At 31.3% G+C, this 27,175-nt stretch overlaps 1 protein-coding gene across 1 annotated transcript; it reads left to right on the top strand.

Moving 5' to 3' along the window:
* Window positions 1-8,755: 8,755 nt before the first annotated feature.
* On the top strand, window positions 8,756-10,230 carry LOC129291328 (uncharacterized). The gene is made up of 2 exons (XM_054928618.1): window positions 8,756-8,913; window positions 9,005-10,230. The coding sequence occupies exon 2, from the start codon at window positions 9,028-9,030 to the stop codon at window positions 9,985-9,987; it is 960 nt and encodes a 319-aa protein (XP_054784593.1). The 5' UTR covers window positions 8,756-8,913; window positions 9,005-9,027; the 3' UTR covers window positions 9,988-10,230.
* The last annotated feature ends 16,945 nt before the right edge of the window (window positions 10,231-27,175 follow it).

Here is a 27,175-nt window from a genome sequence, read left to right as displayed (position 1 = left end):
CCTCTTCCCTCCTCTCTAGTCTCTCCTCTTAGGCCTCCTTCCCTTCCCACCTTCTCCCCCTCCCTCTTCAACCTCCTCCCCTTCCCTCTACCTCCCTCCTCCTCCTTCACCCTCTTTGGCCTACTCTCTCTGTGGGTTCTTCTACCTAAGGTATATCTCAATTTTTTTCTTTTTAAATTTGTGTATGTGTGTATGACAAATTGCATAGAATATTTTATTTGTAGGAATGAGAGAAATAAGTAAAAATAGATGAAATTGTGAAAAAAAAGGCTTTCAACATCGATTGTTGTAATGTCATCCCTTGACATTACCAAACATACAAAACACCAAACATGGAATAACGTTATGATAACCAAGATTTCATTAATCCTTTAATTAGTTATCATAACTTAAGGGTTAAAAACATTTTAGCAAAATGAGATCCTGAGAAAAACCTTTTTTAAAAGATCATTTGGGCTCAAACTGAGATTTAAAATCAATTAAATAAGACAACAGAAGCATGAGAAATATTTAGCCATATAGGCACAGTGCACCGCGGTGCAGTTCATCATTCGTCATGGTAGACTGTATAGAGGAAAATTCCCCCTCTATGTGTCTCGCACCGTGGCATGACGGATAGTGCGTTGCGGCGTGTATGCCCTGTCATGATAGCAAACTGCTGTCATGATAGCTCTTTGGGCCAACTTTTAGAGCGCTCTATTTCATCGTTTGATGTCCAATTTGAGTAATTTAAGCATCTACACATAACTTTTAGAGCCACCTAGCTATCGACCAATCCCATACCTAAACACTGAGTCAAATGAGATTTGGATACTTGAATTCAAAATGACTCATTTTCTTTCAAAAGCACTATCAAGGTGCCCAAACTCCCAAACCAAATGCCAATAGCTGTGGAACCACTTGACCCAACTCAAATGGATCATAAACAACCTGTTCAAGCATTTAAATCACATCCATAACAATCCAGACAAGTATTAGCCATAAAACCCCATTTTCAACATAAATTTCACAAGGGGTAACAATTTCTCATAAACAATCCAATGGCTAATCTCTCACACAAATCAATACAAAACTAACACTTGCACTAGTATCTTGACCTCTCACAGCTATTACAACACAGATATAACAAACCTAGGTCAAGATACCCATATTTCACAACAAAGTTCATGCAAGTGTATCACAAAGCTATATGTGTCCTAAGTTGGCATATATATATAGTACTCATTATAAACCCAAAATAAATGAAAATACTATATAACCGCAAATTAGTCCCTACAATACTCAGTTGCACCTTCCTTTTCCTTACCCCTATCGGAGCCTTTACTTGTAACATGTAACTACAAGCTAAGTCGAGAACTCAATAACTAAATAGTCTAATCAACTACTCATATGTGAGAACAGTTTATACATATATGAAGTGGCATAGTAAATTATATAACATGTCTCATATATCCACACATATAGTTATAGTATAATATATATAATAACACACTACCTTATACCCTCCTTATGTCTTCCAATTAAATCTCTGGGCTGATAATTTGATAGGACCAAGTCCATATAACTAGATTGGCCCAAGCTCACCATTAATAGGAGGCAGCCTTGGCTAAGAGTGCCTTCACCCATTATGGACCACAAATTCCCCCTGACCAAAATTACTAAGGGTGTTGATGCCTAATCTACCACTTGTAGTACTGGAACTTCCAAACAATATAATACTGAGCACCGAGGCCTCCACAGTGCTAGTGTACTATATGAATTCCTAAATAATATCCCAACAACACACTAAGGTGAACTCCCACCCTCTCACAATGCTCATGCCAAATATGCTTAATATATCAAATATATATCCATAACACATCATTTATCACAATTTCTCATTTCCATTAAACCATAAAATTTCGCAAGTAATTATGCATAAAAATTAGCAGTTAGCTTTTCAAATATAGAAGCATTAAAACAAGTTTTTCATTCTACTTCATATAACTTCAAAATTATAATTTCGTATTATTACTAAGCTAGTATCAAATTAAAACATTAATTTTAAATTACACACTACCATTCAAACACACAAAAAGGGAGATTAAACAATCCAGTCACCTCAACCATTTTGCTATTTAAAGGGTTATCATAGTCGACCAGCGGCTCCTCACACATTTACTAGTACCACAATACTCGATTAAAGGTTAATCTACACAATTAAACCCTTAATTGTCAAATCTTCTCACTAATCACCCCTTTTATAATACAACTAGGGATACCCATTATGCTCAAAACCTTAATTTAGCCCCAACAATCCTTTCAACACACTACATTAACCCTATTTAACATCCCAACACATAAACAACACCATTATATTACTGACATTGTTCTTAAACATCCAATTTCTACCTAGGGTTCATCTAAAGCCTAACTAAAAATTTCAAATCATTATAAAACCCATAAACTTAGAGTTAGAGGCTTAATTTAACTTTTCAAGACTTTAACTAAGACAATGGGTTTGGCTGTTACCCAATAAAACACGAAATCATAGCCCTAAAATACCCAAGTCATCATAAAGACTTGTATAGAGGGAGAGGGAGAAGTGAAGAAAGCTTATCCAAAGCTAAATCTTGCTCCAAATACTTCCAAAGTGTTCCCAAGGTCGAGTCTTAGCACCCACCAATCATCTACCTTTGTCTTGTCGTGATCTCTCTTTCCCACTTCTCATTTTTTGTCTAATTTTGCAATATGATAAATTCAAAAATTTGTACATATACAACGACGCATGGCATAGAGAACTCCACACAAGATTTGAATCTCTCTCTGTGCCATGGCCCGCTCGTACTTTGATCTAGCTCTCTTTTAAGGTTGTATAAGGATGCATTAGCTACATTAATCTCCTTAAAACATTATTAATAAAAAAATTCACTTAATTTGACTAAAATACCTTTATAAATAGCAAAAAATTTTAAAGTTAAAATTCAAGATATTACAGTTGTTATCATAGCCAATGTTCAGTTTTTTCTAATAATCGATGTTGAAAGTACCTCTTTTAAAAAAAATCATACAATTGGCAATTTTCAATAGCAGTTTTGGAACTGCTGTTGAATTTTTTTACATCAATGGTTGTTTAGCTGCTATTAAAAGTCACTAACTTTTAACATCCCCAACAACAATAAGTATTTAACCATTATTGATATTGTTTTTAACCATTGTTAAAAACTTGTCCTGTAATAGTGGGGCGTGAATTGAGTATTGAGTAATTTACAATTTAAACCAAATATTTTACTAATGTCAACAAATTTGAAGGTGTAATAAAAGTTTATCAAAGCTGATTTGAGTAAACACTAAAGACCTCATTTACAAGAGTTTATAAAACACTCTAATAAAAAACTTAAATCAAGTTTCTAAGGAACAAAGGATGATAAAGAAGAAATTAAAAACTTCTTGAAAACATATTCGTAAACCTTTGAAACAAATGAATAAGAAATTTAATTAAAGGAGATGAAAACCACTTTATCAAAACAGAGTTCAAACAATAAATAAAGTTTCTACAATAAGTTGAACGTAAAAGAGTTGGGATAGAGATACTGCATAAATCAATTTATTCAAGTTTAGCCTAAGTACTTGGCTTATATCTAGTTTTCAAGACACCTTTAAGATTTTCTCCACTCAACCACAAGTTTAAAGTAGGTACTTGTGAATCATTTCAATCCCTCACTTAAAAGACAATGAACACTTTACAATCTACATAGATAAAATGTTTTTCTAATGAATTTTCTAATGAATTTTACAATAAGCCAAGGGAATTCTCCCTTTAATACTCTCATGAATAAGATAAAAATGTTTTTCTAATGAATTTTCTCTTAGAAATTATAGGAATAGTTTAGTATACTTAAATAATCTCTCTCAAAAGAGTAGATAATACATTTAAGGCCTATAATCTGGGCGAGAGCATATTTCACAAAAAATGAGTACATACAGGTAAGAATTTAATGCTAAGATATTTAATGCACTTTCATGGTTATCCACTCACTTAAATTAAGTCCTATTTTATAGTTTAGGATGAAAAAAGACATTAGGAATACTTAGAAAGTGAATTAGAGTCATTGGAGGTGTGAAGAAGTGAAGGAAAGTGATGAACCCTTTAGTCGCCTTGGGTTATCAAATTTTACTAGAATGTAGAAGTGAGTATTCTAGGTCATTTCCCTAGAGAGCAAAGCATACAAATCATTGTTCAAATGCTTACAAATTAATCTGAATTTTCAAGTGACTAAACTAACTCTATAATGCAACAATAAATGTTTGCAAAATTCTGTTTTAGTTGGAATGAAATGAATGATGATTATGGTGAGCCCAAGTCAGATTTCCTAACATTAATCATTGATTTCCAGAATTATAACATCATAAACCTTCTTGATTAACCTAAAATGAGACACTTAGAAACCTCTAAGTGTGGTGCACCATTAGACTCAATGGACACTAATGAATCTAGGTCAAGTGAACTTAAAAATTAACACTATATTCAGCCTTGTTCGACACAAGTTTCAGACCAAAACTAGTGGAAGAAAAACAGCTTAAGTCAAATTCATATAACCAATATGGATCTAACTCAAGTCTACACAAGAACTTGAACAAGAATCAGCAAGAACTTATGAATAACCCTAGAACATCAAGGTAAATCATAAATTCCAGAACTGAAAATAGCATGAAAATCTAAATTCAACATTCATATTCTCATCAAATCTGAATTAGAATCACAAAGTCTTCAACCAAAACAGGTTCAAAATTCGAAATCCTCAAAGAATCAAGACAAGAACATGAAATCAAGAAAATGAACAACAATTACAAATCTGAAAATCTCATAATGTCAAGTCATCTTTCTTGGAGCTCTAAATGATCAGCCTCTCATGCTCTTCCTCTTTGCTTGAATCAGACCTTGAGCTTGAGAAGCTTCCATGGATGAATGAAGATGAAGAAGTTGCAATCTGGAAATCTGGACAAGAGATGGACGAAAATGCAAGCTGGAATGGAGAAGAAAGTGGACAAACATCTGAATAGAGAAGGAATGATGATCTGGACCAAGTGTTGATGATGGAAGATGAAGAAATGAAATCTGAAAAACGGATGAACAGTGCTGGACGAAAATGAATGAAGAAGAAGAGAGAGAAATCTGGAAAAATCTGACAAGTGAAGGTGAAGAATGAATATGAAAAATGAAAAATGAAGGATTAAGTATGTGTGGAAAATGTGAGTGGTGATAAAACGAAAGTGGATGGTGATAAAAACAAGGAAAGTCCAGATCTGAAATGGGCTGGAAAAATGGACGAAAATAAGCTAAAATGGGAATAAAAATGAGGTGGAAAATGTGGCAAGGGACATGTGAACATGTGTGGGAAATGTGACTCCTCCTTAGGCTCCCAATCAGCTGCCACATGTCCTTCCACTAGATCTAATCATGTCACACCTCCCATGCCTCTTCTTCACTTGATGATGTGTCCCTCAATGCTTCCCATGCTCCTTTAATTTTTTATTTAATTAATTCTCCCCAATTAAATCTGAATAATTGTGCTACATCATCCCTCAAATAATTCTAGAATTTGCGCCCAATAGCCCCTAAATTCTTCATCTTTATTTATTTGCTATCTCTTGAATTTCTCCAAGCATGTTGACTAGCCCTTGATCCTTTATTCCAAAATTGCCCTCACAAAATCTGAAAATAAAAACACAAGACTAAATAAATTCTAAACAAAAAGAAATAAAAAGGAAAAGAAGAGAATTAATGTCCAAGATCTCAAATTAGGATATGAAAGTGTCAAAACAATCATCAAATAGCACTACTGGGGTTCATAAAGTCAATCTAGAAATGACAACTCAAAACTAGGAATTAAACCCTATTATGCACAATTTGATGCCAAAAACCAAGTGTTTTAACATGTAAAATATGAGATAGATCAGAAAGTAAAACCTTACTTTTTTTTTGTGAACTACATTAAATACATTATCAGAACCTCATTTTAGTGTGCATGAGGTTGAGGCACATGTGGATTGGCTCAAGATAAAATGACTTGGTTCACTTCTAGCTAGTGTAAGCATGAAGTCTCACTTAGGCAAGTGCGTATTGACAGTGATAAGCATATCAAAAATTACAAAAAGGACTCAAAATTACAATAAAGGACCTAACATTATAAACAATGATCTAATAAATTACAGAAAAATACATCAAAAACTAAAACAAAAAAGTACCCAAAAATTATAGTAAAGGCCCTAAAATTACAAACAAGGGCCCAATAAATTATATAAAAGGATTGAGAAAATTTTCATGATTGTTTTACGTAATTTTTTAGGTTTTTTCTGTCATTTTCTAGTTGACTAACTTGAAAATACCTTGAAAACAAAAATTTGTTCTCGAGCCTTAAATCATCATTCCAAAGTCTTAGAAATATTTTTCAATACTCAAATAAACATATAAACATTAGAAATTCAACCTAATAATTTATATTCAACATAAACTCAACCATATAGGCATAGGGATTAACTCAAAATTCCAAATTCAAATACCAACTTCAAAGAAATTTTTTATAACATTTATTAACTTCCACCAATCTCAACCAAACATAATAAATTAGCACAACTTTAAATTATCTACCTCATAGGAAAAGCCTAATCCAAAAATCATCCTTAAACTTAAAGAAAAATGCATAGAATGGTAAAGGGGAAGGCAATAAACCTACCTCAAGGGGTTGCAAGGCTCAAATATAGCTCCTAAGGCTTTAAAAAAAGCTCTAGCAGAGCAAAATCACCCATTTGTGTTTTCATCTTCCTCTCTCACACTCTTATTTAATTTTCAAAATAGGAACCTTTATTTGTGTTTTCAACCACAATTGATCATTGCCAATGTATTTCATAACAGTGAACAATTGAAGCCACTTAACTAGTCTGCCCTCTCTATTTAAGACTACAGACTGTTGTGCCGTGTATTAGGTTAAACCGTAGATTGTTGTAATTAGAATTACTACATACTTTCTAATTCATCATCAAACCTCAATTTAATTACTCTAAATCCCAAATAACCAACACATTTAGATTCCTAATTATTTATTGATATCAATAAACCTCAAATTAACATAATCTCCTCATTAAAATCTCATATTAAAAATTTTCTACTCCCTTAAATTAGCACATTATAGAAGTTATAAAATACTAGATGAAATTTTCATTTTAATTCTATATGTTGTCTTTTACATATGTATAAAGAAACTATTTCAATAGTTTGAATATATGGTTGTCATAGGATTTACTCATTTTTAACAAGATAATGTTATGCATGCTCTTAAGTATTAATGTTATTTTATGTTTCTTTCATTTTATATTTACTGAAAGAAATTGTGAGAATTATTAATAACAAACTTTGTCAAGCATTGCAACAAAAATCCCAAGATATAGTGAATGCTATGTGCTTGATATATATCATAAAATCACTTATCCAAAAGTTAAGAGGTTTGGTGAAGATGTTCTTCTAAAAAAAATACTTTTTTAAGAAAATAATCAAGCTATTGAAATTTATGATATGAATTATTTTTATTCTATATAATTTGATCTCATTGAAATAAATATTTTATGATAATTGAAAATTATTAATGTGTTGATATATTTGTTTACTACAATTATCAATTAAAAAAATTAAATAGTAAATTCAATAAGTAAGTAATATTGCTTATTACATTTAATAGAACTTTAGATTTCAATGATATGTTTAAATTATTTAATGCTCATAGGGATGCTAAAATTTTTACCAATTTAATGATAATTTATATTGAAAAGAAAATTGCTAAAACATTTATTATAGATAATAATTAATGATTTTTATACCACAAAAATCGATGAGCAAAACTTAATATATATATATATATATATATTGTTATGCATGTGTAAAATTAAATATAAACATATATGTTAAAATATTTTTATTATGTCAGTGATATATATATATATATATATATATTTTTCTTTAATTATTATATATTTTGTCATCTCAACCCCTTAACAAGAATTCTTGACTTTGCTCTTGAACGCACATACCCTTGCACACACAAAATACATGTCAATATTGGGTTTGAATCTAGAACCTCTTCCAAAAGAGTAAGGTGGTATTGACAACAGGGTAACTAATCATTTATGATATTCAATTTTTCTTACATGTATGTACTTCTTTTGTTTTTATATATAAGAGAAAAAATTATATCTCACAGTTTAAGAAAGTCAGTTAACTAAAATTTCTTATGTTAATTAACTTAAGCATACATTAATTATTTTTCATTAACATAAATTATGAGAGATGATTTGGTAAATTTTGTAATAAATGTTTATTGAAATGAGTAATTTTATTTGTAAAAAAATATACTCCCTCCATCTCTATATATCCTATATATAAAAAATATTTTAAAACTTTTTTATCTTTATATATAAAAAGTTATTAATATATTTTTAAATGAATGGATCATTATATTTTTATTAAATAAAAAATATTTTAATTAATTTAGTTTAAAAAAATTATTTTTATTTAAAATAAATAAAATTAAAATTAAAATATTATGAATTAGTTAAAAATATTTTATATATTGAAAAGGAAAGAGCAAGTCAAAAGTGATAATTCGTTTGATAATAATAATTAAAAAAAAAATTGAGGGAGGATTTCCTAGAACTTATGACAATGAGACTCGTACGCATCTAACAGGCGCGTGCATTTATTAGTCTCTTCACGACGGGCAAAGCAAGTGCTGGTACCTTTCTCTCTCTAAATTTAATAAAGATACCCTCTCATCCATCCCTACGCAATTTGCCTCAGACTTGAGACTTGAGACTCCCTCCTCTCTAGTAACAAGACAAACTTGCCTTTCGAATTCTCCATCAGATCTCTTTCATCTCACGGTGAACTATCTGAAACTCCACCACTGAATGGTACTGTACTACGAAACGTCGTTGGATTGAAGCAGGTGTTCTGTGTGTTGTGTTGTTTCAGGGCGAAGCACGACAGGGCGGTAGATGAGGTGTCGGAGGCACCACCCGCCGGACCTCAGCAGCACCGTCGGTGTCTGCGCCTCTTGTCTCCGGGAGCGTCTCCAAGTACTCATCGCAGCACAAGAGAAGGCGCATCTAGCGCGCGTTTCCTCACGCGCCTCCGACGATCACCCTCGGAAATCTGATCCTATCCCTCCTCCTCCGCTCGTCTTCCCTCGTTCCGTCTCGCCGTATGTCTCTCGCCGGAAATCGGACTATGCCAGCTGGCAGAGCTGTGACAGGCATAACAATCTCTTCTATAGCACGCCGCAGCTTGGCCCTACCTTCGGTACCGGCAATTCTGAGGCTAATTCAGGATTCCCTGGCAGAACGAGTTCGTCATTCAAGAAGAAGACGGGAAGGTTCTGGATTTTCTCCAGTCTGTTCAGATCTAGATCCGATAAATTCGAAGCGAATCCGAGGATTGCTTCTCAGGAATCATGCGAACCATCTTCATCGGTGTCTCCCTCATGGTTCTCGATGATTTTTCCGGCTTGGCGGAAGAATATGGATAGGATGAACTCTCTAGAAGTTTCCACCGCCACAGGGCGGAGGCGTTTTCGGCAAACAGATCGGGGAATGTCACCGGTGGCAAACGAAAGTTGTGTGGTCGATTGCCATGGATGTGACCGATCCCCTTCAGCCGGTGGCTACTCGACGGAAACGTCTCCTCGGTGGCGGAAAACGCCATCGACAGCACCGTATACGACGCGTCGTTCCCGCCACGTAAGGAACGTATCAGGCATGGGCTTTTGCTTAAGTCCATTGGTGAGGGCGAGCCCGAACCCTCACTGGAACCCCAAGGGATTGCCTCCGGAGGTGGCTACGGCGGGGGAGATGAGAGGCACGGCGGCAGGGAAGCCTCACCTCTCCACTGCGTCGTCGTTTTGTGCAAACCGCTCCAGGAAGCTTGCTGACTTCGGAAGAGCCAACCACATCCGTTGATCACGATGACCATTGACCTTGTACGGTGACACTTCCCATGTGTTGCCTCTTCCTCCTTGTTGGTTTCTGCACATCCGATTTTTTTTTTTTTTAATTTGAACAAAAGAGAGATTCTTTCTTCTTCTTCTTCTTTTAAATTTTTGCCTTATTTTTTAAAAACAATTTCTGTACACAGTTGCTTACTACAAGAAAGAGAAAGTGTGTTCTTTAAATTTTAATAGTATTATTGATATTGATATTGAATTGCTTCTATAAAAATACATAATGGTTTCCCCCAACTTCAGTTTTCAGTCACATTAGATTTTACACTACAGTAAGCAAAACAGGGTAACTATTTCAATATATTATCATGACTAAAAGATGTTGAATTAGAATATTGTTGGATTGATTAATTTGATGATTGTTAAGGTTATTTTACGATCAATCAATTATAATTTGCATTTTAATTTCATCTTATCCAGTTTGATCGTTTCTGAAGTGTCTTGACTCATTCCTTTGATTCATTCTCTTTTGCCAGTAAAACACGGTACTGGTATTTAACGGCAAAATGCCATTAAAAAAAAAAATCCTTATCCTTAATTTTAAAATTACTTGTAAATGGTTTTATTGACTTCCAAAAACTAAGTCTCCTTATATAATAGGAGATAGGAAATGTGACATTGTGTTTGTTCTCATCAATATGAATATGTCATCCTATTTTATAGGATGTTTTTTATTTTTAAGTGGTATGATACTTCATAATGGAAGATATTTTAAAAAATAGTGATTTATTAATAAAATTCGTTTTAAAATTACCTCTCATTATTTCATATTGAAATACTATCTTTCTCTCCCTCCGTTAAGATTTGAAACTGTATTTACTAATTGATTTTATTGGTTTACGCAAATTTACTAAAAAATAAAATACGTCTTATAAAATAGTTGGCGGATAGGGTGCAAATTTTCTGTAATACCTCTTTTTTTTATTTTTTATTTTTTATTTTTTACCTCTTATATCAATGCCATTTATGATAGGTCTGATTTTGTTGTTAAAAAAAAAAAATTGGAGAGCATGCAAGGATGTAAAATTTTAGTTTAAAAAGAAAATCATAAATGAGGTTAAAAATAAAATATATTCGTAAATCATCAAGTTTTTCCTCCTAGGTTTTAGAAAATATTTGAAATACTTTAGGTTGACGAAATTAACAATAAAGGATAATTAGATACCTTAATGTAGATTTATTTATATGAGATTTATTTATATGTGGAAAATTTTTATGCGCTTAAAGTTTATTCATTTTTACTAATTAAATCAAAACAAGTGTAAATTTTTTTACTAATCACATGCAATGTAAATAAATATAGTTATTAGAACATATATTTTATTTTTAATCTTTAATTTATTTGTTTTGATTTGATCATATATATATATATATATATATAAACATATCAAACTATTACTGACATTATTTAACTTAAAGAACATAACTTTTCTTCTTTTATAGAATCGTTTGAATTGTAAATCGGTTTGAAAAGAAGGATTTCTTTTTCAATTTTTCAAAGGGACAATTTAAGAACCCAAAGAAATTATTAAGTTGAAAATTTTTAGAAAATTAGAGAGGGTAGTGCATTTTTATATAACTTAAAATGAGCTATAATATTTATGCCTATAAACATGACCACTTTTTGTATTGTTTATTTTGAACGAAAGATAAGGTTTGTGACTTTATGTATAATACCTAATCTGAATTGAGTTGCACTATGAATAACTCATAATTAATGTCACTCCTTGTAGTTAACTATATATATATATATATATATATATATATAATATTCTGTATATTGATATTTAATATCCAAGTTTTCTGTGCATTACTTGAAGTACATGACTGTAAGGTGAGTCATGCTACATAGCTTTCTAGAATTAAAACTTATTCAAGTTCTATATTTTATAATTGTATTGATGATTTATACTATTGATATATTTAGTATTAGAATTAGAATAATAAGAAAGCTAGTAATTATATAATTGAATTTATCATTAGTAATAAAGAAAAAAAAAACTAGTAGCAATACTTGATTCTGGTTATCATAAGTATTCCTTTAGTTAAAAAATGTAAGACATTTTTTGAGAGGTTTGATATTAAAAAATATAAAATATTTTTATTATTATCTTTTTTTTCAAAAGTATCCCTATTGATAGTAACTTTATATTTATTATAAGATATTTAATAGGGATAAATATGAAACGATAGGGTTATTTTAAAAATAGGTAACTTTTTTATTAAGGGGTGAGATTCGGTTTTACATTTTTAAATGAAGGAAGTATACTTTAACAAATGTGGGTGATATTTGGCCAAAAAATAACAAAACAAAATAAACTTGAGTGAAAATTATGGGAAAAAAAATTATATACTTAGAGCATTTGTTTTCAATTAAATTAAAACATTTCAATTTTTTTAAAGATTATTTATTCTATAACAAACTCTTTTTATTAATATTATTAATATATTAAAATTCTCTTGTTTTGATTTTATTGGATAAAATTACATTAAGTATATAATACTAAGTACCTAAGTTTTATCCAAAATTATATCTGTATTAATTACAATTTTAGAAATTTCAAAATATTATTATTAATCTATGAATTTTGAGTTAAAAATCCAAAATATATATCGATATGCTATATTTTTATAAAATGTGTCACACTAAGCTTCATGTAAGATGTGATATTCATATATTAATTTCTCATATTTTTTTCCCAAAAAAATTTAATTTGTAAAAATAAAAATAAATGTTCTTAAGGGATTTTTTTGGCGTATGAGACTATTCTTATGTGATAAAAGGAGGAATAATATTTAAATCTTAAAACATCAGTTTAATAATAATAGTAATAGTAATTGTAATAGTTAGGTCCTACAAATTTTTACTAAATTTTTTTACTAAACAACTATAAATAGTCATTTAAATTTCATAGATCACTTTCTCATAATTTACAATTGATGATATAGCTCATTTTTCCTAAATTGCCCCAAACGTAAAAACAAAGTAATGCTGACAGGAGAATGCAGATAGTGGTGGGACGCGGCTCCCCAATATTATAAATTGTTTCGCTAAGTTTCTGCATCCCAAATCTTTGATCCAAATTAATATGGTCCGCAGTTTGTAAGCACTCCTTTTAAAAAGCATGCTTTCACCAAATTTTATACTCACACTTGAACTCAAAGCCTCTAGTTAAAATAGATCAGTCCTCTTGTCAATTGTTCTAAGCACCCAAAGATGAAATATTATACTTGTCTGATCCTCGTTATAAATTATTTTTAACATATTTAATTGAAAATCAAGAAAAAATTTAAAATTTAATAATTGTCTTAAAATTTAACAAATTCTTAAATTTATTTTTATTAAATATATATGTTTTAACAATATATTTTTTCCTTCAAACCAAAAATAAAGGGAGGAATTTGTATTGAAAATTTAATGAAATAATCTATAAATAATATTAAAAAAAAATCTTCTGTTTCTATCGAGTAAATTAATAAAGTGGTGATGATGTAAACACGCAATTTGTTAGAAGGCATCACAGGCCGTTCAAAGTGTAGGTGTTCCTCATAATGACTAGGGCCACACCATTTAATGGTGTCGTGCGTCGCACTTAATTCATTTGTTGTCCTTTTTAATGCCACCATGGATCAAGTTCCACTGTATAATCTACTCCTAATTTTTTTTTTTAATATTAGCTAGAACGCAATACAAAATTTAAATGATGAAAGCCGTGAACATGAGTGTCATAATGTCATACGCTCAAAAGTCTTCCAAGTGGAAAATCATTTGTCATTCCATAACATTTGATGTCCGTTTTGAAAAAGAAGATTTGATGTCAAATGAACAGAAAAATAATCAATTTAAATCTATTTATAATCTATACAATTATTTTTTTATTTTCTTGTGCAAGTTTTCTATTTCTTTTAAATACTCCCTCCATGTTTTTTATCATGACAAAAGCTGTGATGTTTTATTGCATCTTGTATGAGCAAAATGATAAATTTTTAAAAATATTTATGATATTTTTAAAAATATTTTTAAAATTTTCATATATAAAGTTAATATTTATTTTTATAAGATAAATTTGTTTTATTAATTGTAAGAATAATTTAATATATTTTTATTTATTTCAGATATAATTATTATGTATACTTAACTTTTTTTTTTTTGCCAACTATTAGATATACTTAACTCACTTTAGTTAAATTGTGTGGGATGATTATTTTTCTCTTATACTAATATTTGAAAATAGGTGTTTACCAAGTTTTTTTTTTTTGAAAATAGGGGAAGTATTTACTAACATAGTATATTCAATTTTATATAATATTTTTCAATTTTTACATGTTTGAGTAGAATTCAAATATAACTTAAATGTTTGATTTTGAGATGAATAATTAAACTTTGATAGACATTTCAAAGATTTTTGTAAAATGTCTCTTTGAAAGTAGCATTTTGAAATCAATCAATATAAACATTTAATCATGCAACCTTATTTGCTTCCATTGAAAACACTAGTGATGTGGGGGTGTCTGCCGAGCTTGGTGACTCGATTTGATATAATAGGTTGCCACACCAGGTTGGGTCAACACATTGAACCGGATTGGGCCGTTTGTCAGGCAAGGTGTTGTCTGGCGGGTGGCTTGACCCTTCATTTGTATGCATTATATGTTTTTTTAATGAACATTGGACAATTTGATAGGAGTGATTTATCTCAAATTTATGTGTACTATATTAACAAAATGACTATAGTGAAATGCACTTGAAAAAAAAAAAAAGAGATAGCATGGGTGCTTGGTTCAACTAATTGAGGGAATGCATGTGGTTGAAAAAATGTTTAGCTTATATTAAGGTTTTGAGTTCAAACCATAAAATGTGTAATTACGTTAAATAAATATACTAAAGACATTCCTGATGTACCAACAAGATTGTCATTGGTAATAATTATCATACATGGTAGGATTTTGCATAAGTTTGGAATAGAAGATGGCAATACTTCTAGGTTTCACAAGATACCTGGTGATGGAATAACAAATGAAAATAAGATAGACATATATTCTATTTTCTTCATAAAAAAAACTTTTCTTTACACCAAACTTTGCACGAGTGCATGTTTAGTAAAAATATATTTTTAGAAAAAAATGAAGAATTTATTTAAAAAGAAAATGAGCTAGATGCATTTGTCACTTTCTTTCTAGAAAGCATTTCTCCATCTACCAAACATTGCATAAGTGATTGCTCCGGCAAGTGCATAGATTCAATATAATAATAACTAATAAATCTGGAGTATTTCAGGTTGGACCTAGAGGAAGATATTTGTTATTTATAAAAACAAATAATGGTTTTGAAAAGAATTTAATAACTAATAAAATAATTCAAATAAACAAGAAAAGCGGTAAAAGTGATGAACATGATGATCCAACCAATCAGATAAGTGACAGGAATTAGGATTCACCCATTGAGATAGCTTACTCTAATTTAGTTTTTTATTTTTCTTCTTTTATAGTGGCAATCATTCTAAGGTTTCTAATTACTTTATAGTAAACTAGGATGTAATTAATTAAAGTTAAATTTAGCTTCTACTAAATTCTACTCTCTAAGTAAATTATGACAGTAATGTGTAACATCCTGAATTTTTAATTTAGAAACTAATTACTAATTATGGATAAATTAATAAATTAATAGATTTGAATCAAACCCTAAACACTTGTATTGAGCCCATTCACTATAGATTTGAGTCAAACTACCCTAATTTCATTAAGCCATTCATCCTCTTTTTTCAGGCCACCCTCCTCCATTTTCTCTCAAATGTTCTTCATATTCTTCATCTTCATCTCACCTTCTATCTTCCATAACTCATGATCCAACTATCAAAACCCTAATTCAACTCCACCATTCTTCTTTTCTCACCTCGCTCTTTAAGCCCTAGTGCTTTGTTTCTTAGTTTAGCTTCAAAATCTTCAAGGTGTTCATGGAATATGGTATTGCCAAGGGTAAGAATTGTGTTCAAGTGGATTCCAAGATGACTAGAGGCTAAATCTAAGAGGAGTGCAAGGAGGGAAGGATGCTAGATGAGTTTTGAAGTGTCTCAAGGAAGGTGAAGGGTCATGCCACTCTCCAATTAAACCTAAATTGATGTAATCTTGTTATTAAAATTAAGAGTATTGTTATATATTGTTATTATTGACCAAAATTGGTATTTCATTTGTCGGTTTATGTTTTTTTCCATTTAATTTTCCTTTGTGTAGTTGCTGGAAATTTTTTTCCAATACACTATAATTCATATAAAAATATGTTTTATGTGTATTGAATATGTCTTACATTAGCTATGCATAAATATGTTTGGTTGGTGTTTGACATAATGTCTTGTGTGCAAAATTGTGCACTGGACTTGCCATAGGCCGACCTGCACTAAAGGGAAACTAAGGGAGGTTTTGATCACTTTGTACCTAGCTAGAGAATTGATTAGGGACTTGTACAAAATTGTGCAAAGACATAATTAGTTGAATTGATTAGAAAGGCTCACTTATACAAAATTGTGTAAGGGGTTTAATTCAGTCAAGAGTGTGAAAGTTAACCTAAGCCTAATTAAAAAGAATAGACAAGAAATTTAGCATCCCATAACTCCTAGGACTCCACTTTAGAATGGTTTAAACACTTTCATTTTCATTTCACTAGTTAAATCTATCCATTTAGTTTAATGAGTTAAAATCAATCAATTCTTGGTTATTGTAGTTCACTAGTTAGCCTTAATTAATCTTAGTTAGCCTCCTTAGTGAAGAATGACCTAGGTTGTCACTTGTACTATATTAGTATTAACTTAGCTATTTTAAAGTGTAAGCGACCCGTCACTTCTAAAATTTAGCGCCATTACTAGGGAGGTAAGGCTAGGTTTATTAGGTGTTTTTTGATGCATTTGTGTTTTTCTATTTTTTGTGATTTTTGGTGTTTTTGTTAGCTTGAATTTCAAAAGGAGCATAAAACTGATTTTCACCATTTCTCCAGCTTTCTAGGTGCAATTCAAAAATTTGTCCAGAATGGCTCTTTAGGAGAAAAATTCTCAAATTTGGTAGTTTGAAATATTTTTGTGTTAATTTTATTTTTGCCAAATTTTTTGATTTTTGGATGGGGAATTGCTTTGTGAACTTTTTGAAAGCCAACTAGGTCCAGGGAGCCTTTACAGAGTATTCCAAAACCCTAAGGGAAATTTAAGTGAACATATCTCTCATTCTTTATGTCCAAATTACTTGGTTCAAGTCTCATATTGTTCCTTATTATCTTAGATATGTTTTTTGTGTTTTTCATTTTCTTTAATTTTGTCTTTAACTTGCTTGAAAGATTGTTAAAAGCTCATAGGGTTGTCTAGACGAAATTCTGTTTCTCTAGAATTGTTGACTTACTTGTGTAAAATTCTGGAAACGATTGGGGAATAATTTTAAGCTGAAATTTTTTATAGACTTATCCTCTATATCGTTTCTGCATCTCATAAAAGTTTTAGGGAATTTGGAATTGTTTATTGTCTTCTACAAAATTCTCAAGCTCACTTCCTCTAAGAAACAAATAGCAGAGTTTCTAGAACGTGCATAGTACCTTCTAATTGAGCCTTTCTAACTCCCTCTTCATTTCATTTGTGTCATTTTTGTTTGATTGTTTGCTTGATTGCTTTCTTTATTTTGTTTGTTTACATTGTTGTGATACATTTCCAGTTATACACTAGCAGAGGACATATCATTTGAGTTTCTTTGGTCATTCCATCGTTTTGAGCTTCAATTTGCATTATTACTTGTGTATATAAGTTTCATTGCATTTTATAGCTTAGTTTTATTATCATGATTCATTCCATCTTTTATTTTACATGCATTCTCATCTATTTCCAGCAGCTAACATTGATCATACATCCCATTTTCATAATTAATTTCAACCATATAACTTTAACTATCCAACCCCATATTATGACAATTTTCAAATCTCAGAGTTTTGAATCCTATCCAAGAATTCATGTTAAGCATACACCACCGATTGATATTGAGTATCTAGAAAAATTATGTGCACAAAGGGGTGAACTTCATTATGTACATTGTTAGGCTACCTCCTACTTCTATTATGATTGTCCTATTCTCAAATAATATTGTGAACCACATGGAGTATCCTAAGCCCCACAAGAGAGTAAAAACATGTTTCAAGTTGAAGATACACAAAAGTTTCTCATAAAGCTATTAAGATCATAAATACACCTCAAGCCACTCAATCTTCAAAACAAAATGAGTCAATCCAACCTTTGCTTCAAGAGATAATTTTTCCTATTCCTAATGAAGTGGATTCTTCTTTGTTTTCTACATTATCTAATGAGCTATCAAATGATTCATATAATGATGATGATGATGATATAAATGAGAAAATCATGTGAGTCCCTAATATATTAGAGAATGAGCCTGATAAATTGATGTTGCATAATGATTGTGTTATGAAAGAGCATGACGTACATAGCAATGATATTTTTGATAAATATTTGGAAATTGATGCACATGTTTCTTGTTCCATTTGTGATTATGAGTGTGAATGTCATTCATATGTTAAAAATAATATGCCTTGTGTAGATGAAACTCAAAATATTTCTTGTATTATTGTTGATAATGCACCTACACTTGCTTTTAGTGATCAAAATGTGCTTGAGAAAGGTTATGTTACTTCTTTTATAGAAGAAAGAGCTGTGGAGGCTGAGGCACCTACTTTTACTTCTTTAGAGATTAATGTTCAAAAGGAGCCTATATTAAAAGAGGAAAATTCTACAGTTTTGGATATTGAGGTAGAGGCCAATTAAGGAGCTAAGCATGATGAAAATGTGGTAGAAAATGAGGTTGAGTTATTTGGTGATGAACATGCTTTGTTTAGTAGTGATATATCTCTTTCTATTACCACAACTTCTTGTTTTTGTGAAGATGATCATAGATGTAAATATTATGTGGATCTTGAAGAATTCTTGAATGAGCTTGATACATCTTCTCTTGTATTGCTTATTGATAACAAAATGTCAACTACACTTGAACTTGCTAGGCATGAGGAAGGTTTGGTTTCTTGTGTTAATGTAGGTACCATTATTGAGACCAAATGCTTGGAGTCACTACTACTCAACCTTGATGTCCACTTGATTCTCAAGCTATTGGAAAACAATTTTATACTTGATGAAATGTAAGATATGACCTATATTAGCACAGTGGTTAAAGAGAATGAGGAGGCTGAGGAGCTACTTATAATTTACTTTGAAGAAAGTTTTGATCAAAGTCTTCCTAAGGGTGTCAAGCAAGAAGAAAGTGCAAAAGAAATTGTGCCAGTTGAGGGCAACATGCTTGCTTATATCATTTCCAAGGAGATCATATTATGTGACCTTGCACTAGATAAGGGAGGCATTTATCTTCTTAAATCTTTTGATAACATCTACTTTTATTCCATTTATTTTATTGGTTATCTCTCCTATCTTAACAAATCTCCTTTTCATTCCCTTGCAAATAATTCCATTTCATATATAATTTTTTATGATCATGTTGCATATGATGCTTCCTTATTTGAAAAAGAAAATATTAATGATTGCATCTCATATGATTTAAAGGGACAATCCATATCATACCTCTTGGAGCCATTACCAATTGAACTTGAGCCTTTAGATCGAATCAAAGGAGGATTCTACTATTCAAGCTTTTGGAGAGAGTTTCCAATTTCTGTTTTGAGCCAGCATGATTAAGGTCATATCTCCAACTCATACTCTTTATTTGCTTTGACTGTTCACTTAGCACACATGTTGAGCACTTTTTGGTATATGCTTGTTGACACTTATTGGCATGTGGATCATTTGATTCTTACTTGTAATTGTGCTTTATGGTATCTATTTTGAGGTTTAAGTGGGGGAGGTATGATCATTTCCATTAGGTTTAGAATTAGGTTTATTTTCTTTGTTTCTTTTTCAAAATTAAAGGGTTTTTAATTCTTGAAATGGGTGTTTGGTTTTAGTCTAGTGTTTTTTTTGGTCTTGAGTCGAATTTGGTTTAGTCTTATTAAGTCTTTCATTAATAAAAATTTCATTTAGGTTGATATGCCTTTGTGGTTGCCTACATGTTTCAACATCCATTTTGAATGTTAAGAGTTGCATGCTTTTAGCCATAATACCTTGTTTTGCACAAAAATTTTCCTCTTACATTTTTCATGCATTCTTCTGTGAAAACATTGTTTAAGGACATGTATGTACATAAAATTGAGAACAATGCATGATTTAAGTATAGGGGAAGAGACAAAAATGTTTGATTTTTTGCTTTTTTTTTTGAAAATCTTAAAAATTTGTTTCATTTTGTCTTGGGTTATTTGAGAAACTTATTTTGAATTTTTGAAACTTAAACTCTTGAAATGATATTTCTATAGTTGTTTTACCTTGTTAAACAAGCTGTCTTTTAAATTGTGTGCAATTGATTAGAGAGGCAACAATCCTAGTTAGAAGAAGCCTAAAGACTGTTGTGTGGTTTGTCTTTAGCATTTGTGCCCTTGAAAACTTGTTTTTTTTCTCTTAATCAAGGTTACATCATTGCATTTGTTGTAGGGAAGTTAATAATGGCATTTATTAAAAATAGCCAAGAGACTTAAAAGGCTAACCCTGATAGATTGATCTCCCTTTTTGTTAGCCCTTTAAGCCTTTTGTTTATTTTATTCATTTCTTAAACACTATCCCTATTTTACCATGGATTGCATGTATTTTGTTCATCTTTCTTTAGTTTAACTTAGCAAATATAACTTATTTTCCTATTTTTCATTCTTTCATTGTTCCATTCCAGTTAAGAACAAGTGCAGTGTTCTCTTATTACTTGATACCCAAGATGATTAGAAATTGAAAAAAAAAGAAAAAATTGAGAAAACTGAAAAAGTGAAAAAGAAAAGAAAAGGTTTGAATAAAAGGATTTCTATTTGGGTTACAAGTCCCATATCTTGTTGTTTGCTTTTCACATCCATTCCACTTACATTTCCATCTATTTTTCACTTTGTATCTACTTAGTGAAGTGTTAGAAAGGTTTAAATATTGTTGCATATTTACATTGTGGCTAAGACTTAATTCCTTGAACCAAACCTTAGTTTTCACATACAAATCTAAGAGCGTCCATTTTATAGCCACATTACATCCCATTAAAGTTCATTTGATTCTTGAAAATATTTGCATATTATTAATGAAGAGGTAGAGGAATTATAAGCTTATGGTAGGACATTTTTGCTAAAAAGTGAAATCGTTAAACCATAAAAACTTGAGCATTTGAGTACATCTTTTTAATTATTTGCTTGTGGTTGATGAAGTATTCTAATTAAGGTAGCAACATCTCTTGTATTTTTGTGAAAAAATTTCTTGATTTTTAACTTGATTACCCTTAACAAGTTGTTTTGTTTTACTTTGTTCATGTTTTGAAATTTTAAGGGTTTGTTTTTTGTTTTAATTTTGCCCGGAGTGTAAAAGGTAAATATGAAAAAATTGATAATTAGCATTTATTACACACTATTTTTTGTTAATATTGACAAAAAATCATGATATATTTGCTCAAATTGCACACATATTGTATTAATTGTGAAAAATCACCTAAGTGTAGGATTTTGTGTATTAGAAGCATTTTAGTTATAAAATTGAACTTTTGAGAAAATGTTTGTAAAAATTTGTCAAGATGCATTTTTAGTGCAAAAGAACAATGGTCCATTAGATTTCTCAAATTTATTTTAGATTGATAGTAATTACTTTCAAAGTTGACTATTTTAAAAAGTCAAAATTTTGAGTTGACTTATTTTCTTGCACTTGGGCTAGGTCATTTTTATGCATGTGTTTTTATGATTTCAAAATTAGCTTTTATTATTTAATTAACATTGTGCCACATATTTGAAAATTAATTTTAATTGAAAATGTAATTATTATCCATATACTTTGAACTTTGATTTTGTGTATCACAGTTATTTGTGTAGGGTTGTACCCTTAGATTTGGAACATGAGGACTATTGGATTGGAATACAAAATGAGTCAAGAGGCAAAAACACTTGAGTTTTGGGGTGGAAGTACAAGTCTTATATGGTCTTGCAAACATTGTACCATATTTTGATTCCACTTAGTCTCTCTCTTAATTTCCAATTAGCTTTAGCTTTATTTAATTCAAATTTTTAGACTTAGTAAGTTTGAATTTTCTACCATTTACCTAGTGAAAATAGAATTTACCTTAGTTCATTTTTCACCCATACCTTAAACACTTGTACTTGACCTATTCACCCTAGACTTGAATCAAACTACCTTAATTTCATTAAGCCATTCATCCTCTTCCATTTTTTCACGCCACCCTCCTCCATTTTCTCTAAAACATTCTTTATCTCCATCTCACTTTCCCTTTTCCATAACTCATGATGCATCAAAACTCTAATTGAACTCCACCATTGTTTTTTCTCTCACCTTGTTCTTCAAGCCCTAGTGCTTTGTTTCTTAGTTTGGCTTTAAAATCTTTAAGGTGTTCATGAAGTATGGTTTCACCAAGGGGAAGAATTGTGCTCAAGTAGATTCCAAGATGACTAGAGACTAAATCTACAAGGAGTGCTAGGAGGGAAGGATGCTAGATGAGTCTTAAAGTATCTCAAGAAAGGTGAAGGGTCACACCACTCTCCAATCAAACTTAAGTTGATGTAATCTTGTTCTTAAAATTAAGAGCATCATTATATCTTACTATTATTGACCAAAATTGGTATTTGACTTGTTGGTTTATTTTTTTCATTTAATTTTCCTTTGTATACTTGCTAAAAATTTTCTCTAATACATTGTAATTTATATAAAAATATGTTTTATGTGTGTTAAATATGTCTTATATTAGCTATGCATAAATATATTTGGTTGGTATTTAATAGAATGTCTTGCATGTAAAATTGTGCACTAGACTTACTGTAAAGTCCCTACTTAATCTAAACTTTACCATTCTAATCACACACATCACAATACAATTAGAATAACATATTAGAGTAATAGCCCTTGATTCATTTTTAAAATGCAGGATCTCGACTTCATAAAATATCTTTTCAAATATGAGGTCTAACGGAAGCATAAACACAATTATATAACTCAAATAAGCACAGTAGCTTACCCTTAAAAAAGTGCCATGCGCCGTGGCCTACACCACCATGCGCTGTGGCATGTCGTATAGAGCCATGACTTTGTTCTTCTTTGTGCCATGTGTTGCGGCATGGCACACAATGGGCCACAGCACATACATATGGCAATTCAGAAGGTGAATTTTTACCACACTCTATTTCCACATCCAATGCTCGATTGGAGTGATTCAAGCACTCATACGAAGCTTACAACGTAATTTATGTAATGAGATAAGTTTGGACTTGATTTGATGGTTCAATCAAAAATTAGATACTTGGGTGCAAAAAGCTACTTTTCTTTTAAAAACTTGCACCCTTAATGGTTAATTCTCATTCCTTATCCCATTAGATCACTCCGGGCCTTAAACCAAGTCTAAAAGGACTGCATATACCTGATTGACACTTCTAATTACATACATCACATCAATTACTCATATTGACCTCCCAATGCCACATTACATACTTGTGAACTTATATAAGGCACAATCTATATAACACATAAGCAAATAGGCTTGTTCCACTTTCAATCCTTCGACTTTTACATATGAAGTTTTGCCTTACCATATGGTCAAGAATCACAAATATATTTGACTCTTCTAAATGGGGCCAAGCCTCACCATTTGTGTTGAGTTCTCACACATATACTTAATTTCATAAATCATCATATCAATTGATATATACACAAGTAGAACAAGTTATATAATAACATATACTTGCTTAAATCGCATCTAGGTCTACTTACGTACCCATCATTAGGGCACCTTTGACGAGATGCAACATCATATGTATATACAAGCAAGCTTTCATTTACAATTCATATACACATTCACATTTTCATATTCATATACACTTATGCTTCCTTCATATTCACTTATGCTTTCTAGTTGGCAACTCAACTATAACATCTTATTATACATTCATTTACACAAATGGTAGTCATACTACTATTAATTGAGGCTACTCTTTCCTTGCTTCATTTTTGAGCCTTTTCATGCTCTCTTCACCTATGTACAGAGGTAATGGAGTAAGACTCATGTCCTAGTGACTTAGATATAACCCAAATACTAATTAGAAAGAAAAATAAAAAACAAGAGATAAAGTGGCATGTGTTTTAGTAAAAGCAATACCATATGCATATATAAGAATTCATTCTCATTAATCTCATCATATTCATTCTCATGCATTCCTGATCCACCTAATGGAGCAATCTCTATGTTCGGACCAGGACTTTTGATCACATAGAACAAGGCCTACCATACTATTGTTCAGACTAGGTATTCTCTTGGCATATGGATGGTCTCTTAGGTCCGTCGTGGCAGAGTCAAGCTCTATGCTTGAAATCTTTAAAACTTTCTAGCCTTATAAAGAGTAGGGCCACGACCCCCTACCCTATTTTAGGGTGCACTCATAGATCATTCCTTATTCTAGGTCCATCGTGGTGGAGTTAAGCTCTAAGCTCGAGACCTTCAGGATCTCCTGGGTTCTTCCTGGCAGAGTCAAGCTCTACACTCAAGACCTTCAAGACTTCCTAGACTTGTCTAGAATAGGGTTACGAACCCCTACCCTAGTCTTGGGTATACTCGCGAATGTAATGCACATGTTCAGATTAGTCACAAAACCTTAGTTTTGTATTCAAAAGCCCTTTCTAAAGCTTTCTTTAAGATTCAAACAGTTTTAAATTTCATGATTTGATTTCTCAACTGATCAAATTTAATGAAAATGAGGTATAAATGAAGCTTACGGCTGTACGATACTAACCCGACAAATCACTGGCCGAAGCAAACTCTCGATTACCAAATAATCGATGCCTTAGTAAGGCTAATCCTTCCTCACCTTTCAACTATGTTTTCCCCTCTTTTTCTTTTTGATTTCATGAGTTTTGACTTAGGCTTTAAGTAATTTCTATGTAATGTGCCGCGATGCATATAGGTTCTGCTGTGGCGTGTGGCACAATGAGGTTAATCTCATTTGTGCTCACGTGTTACACCCCAAATTTTCGTCCTACTCTTCAATCCTATTAACATAACATCCAAACAATAAAAAATATCAACTCAACATCCAAACCACAATTAATCAACTAATTACTAATTTACCTTTAATTAGCAATTAGTTCCTTAGATTGAAATTCAGGATGTTACACATAGTATATGCATGATGTAGCCTATTTGTTCATGTGAAGACAGCTCTAGAGAGAGGTTAAAGGTAAAGGCACTACTAACGACCATCCTGATCTCCACTCTTTCTGCTCCATTATGCTTTAAGAAGAAACTACTTTGAGAATAACCTATCTTAGTTCTAGCTCAATGTCAACATTGATGGCAACTACCCTCTCTCCACCACCATCATTCATCTAAAAAGATGAAATGAGTGGTCTTGCAAGTTCTTAGTGGTGGCTCATCTTAGAATAGGTTCTCAAGAAGACATATCTATGCAAGAAAGATAAGAGGAAGTAAAAGATAGAGGCTCTATTTTATAAGAACCAGAAAGAGATGCTAATAGGATTATTAGTGGTGATGGAATAAGATTGAAAATACATATCGAGAAGATTATATGGATGGATGGATAGAGATTGAGTTAGGGGAGCTTGCTATGTTTTATGATTGTGAAATAAAGCATGCTCAATTGCCTTCATCACTACATTTTCCACATAGTCCCTAGAGCTTAGTCCTCTCTATCTCTAGTCTTGTCTCTTATTTTTTAGTTACATCACCAAGCTTGAGAGGGCTCTTGAGTTATCCTTATCGAGTAAAAACCTTAAGTATTTAAGGTATGGCTTCATGTTTGATTTAAGCTAGTCTACAAAGCTATATTACCTTATGGAAGGAGTTATTCAATCAATGTAGGGAGGAGAAAAAGAAGAGGAGAGAATGGACATGCTGAGATGTTGGAACATGAGAATGGTATTGAAGGCAATAGAAGTAAGAAGAGAGGGAGGTTCTTAAGATGGTAGTAAAGAAATTAGCAATAACGAAACCCACATTGTTAGTGTTAGGTTTGGTAGTATCAAGAGAACTGATCATGGTAGATTATGTGATGAAGAAGACATAAATATTACAGAGGAAGATGATAATAGGATTAATGAAGAATGAGGAAGTGGGAGACAGAAGAGAGAGGGGAGAGGTAATATTAGTGGAATAGTTTGATGTAGGGGAGGTAAATGGTTTAGTGAAGTAGACTAACAACTGGTCACATACTCCTTCTATCACCCAGTCATAAGTGAAATAGTTTAGAGTCATGCACCATTACCACATGGTAATAAAGGATAAGACATAATTGATATCAACAACACAGTAAAACCAAAATAGTATAACAAAAATATATATATATATATATATATCAAAAGTCTCAATTCCATAGCATATTTAGTCTTCCATGATCATAGCAATATTCATAATTTCATTTAACACTATATTTAATTATCACAATTAATTTTATACATTTATAATGGTTGGCAATTAAGAACGAAAACAAAAAAAACCCCTAGTTACCTTTTCCCTTCAAGTAAGAAGGGGAACCACAACCAAAAGCACCATAATAAATAGTTACCAATCTCCAACTCAAGTCCACCAATAAGCTCAAGATAGGCCTATAAGCCCAACAACACAAGTTTACAACTAGTTTTTATCAATGGCCTTAATTTCCATCTTATAAGCATTTTTTTTCTAAATTTTCAGGGTAAGAATTTTGAGTTCAAAATGATAAACCAAATCAACTCCAAACACCATGAAAATTTAAACATAACTTCTTTATTATCTAAAGTTTCAAACAAATAAATGTTTTGTTTACATAACATCCTATCGCTCCAACAAAAATTCCATAAAACTTTGGATATAAATTCCAAAAAAATTCAAAAATCCTCTAAACTTATAATTCAACACAAATTCTTATTCCAATAGGTTCCATTAAGTTACCCAAAGCTCAAATTACAAGTTCCAAATGAGAACAAGCTCTGACAATCAAAACCCCTTTCTTGAGTAGTCAAGGTTTAAGTAAAAGCAACAAATTTAAGTTCCCACCATTCAAATTT

This window comes from Prosopis cineraria, unplaced genomic scaffold (genome assembly GCF_029017545.1).
Source record: "Prosopis cineraria cultivar Desert tree isolate PC_DT_omini unplaced genomic scaffold, ASM2901754v1 PC13, whole genome shotgun sequence".
Taxonomy (NCBI): Eukaryota; Viridiplantae; Streptophyta; class Magnoliopsida; order Fabales; family Fabaceae; genus Prosopis; species Prosopis cineraria.
The sequence above is the reverse complement of the archived record's forward strand: the minus strand, read 5'-3'. Positions and strand labels throughout refer to the sequence as shown.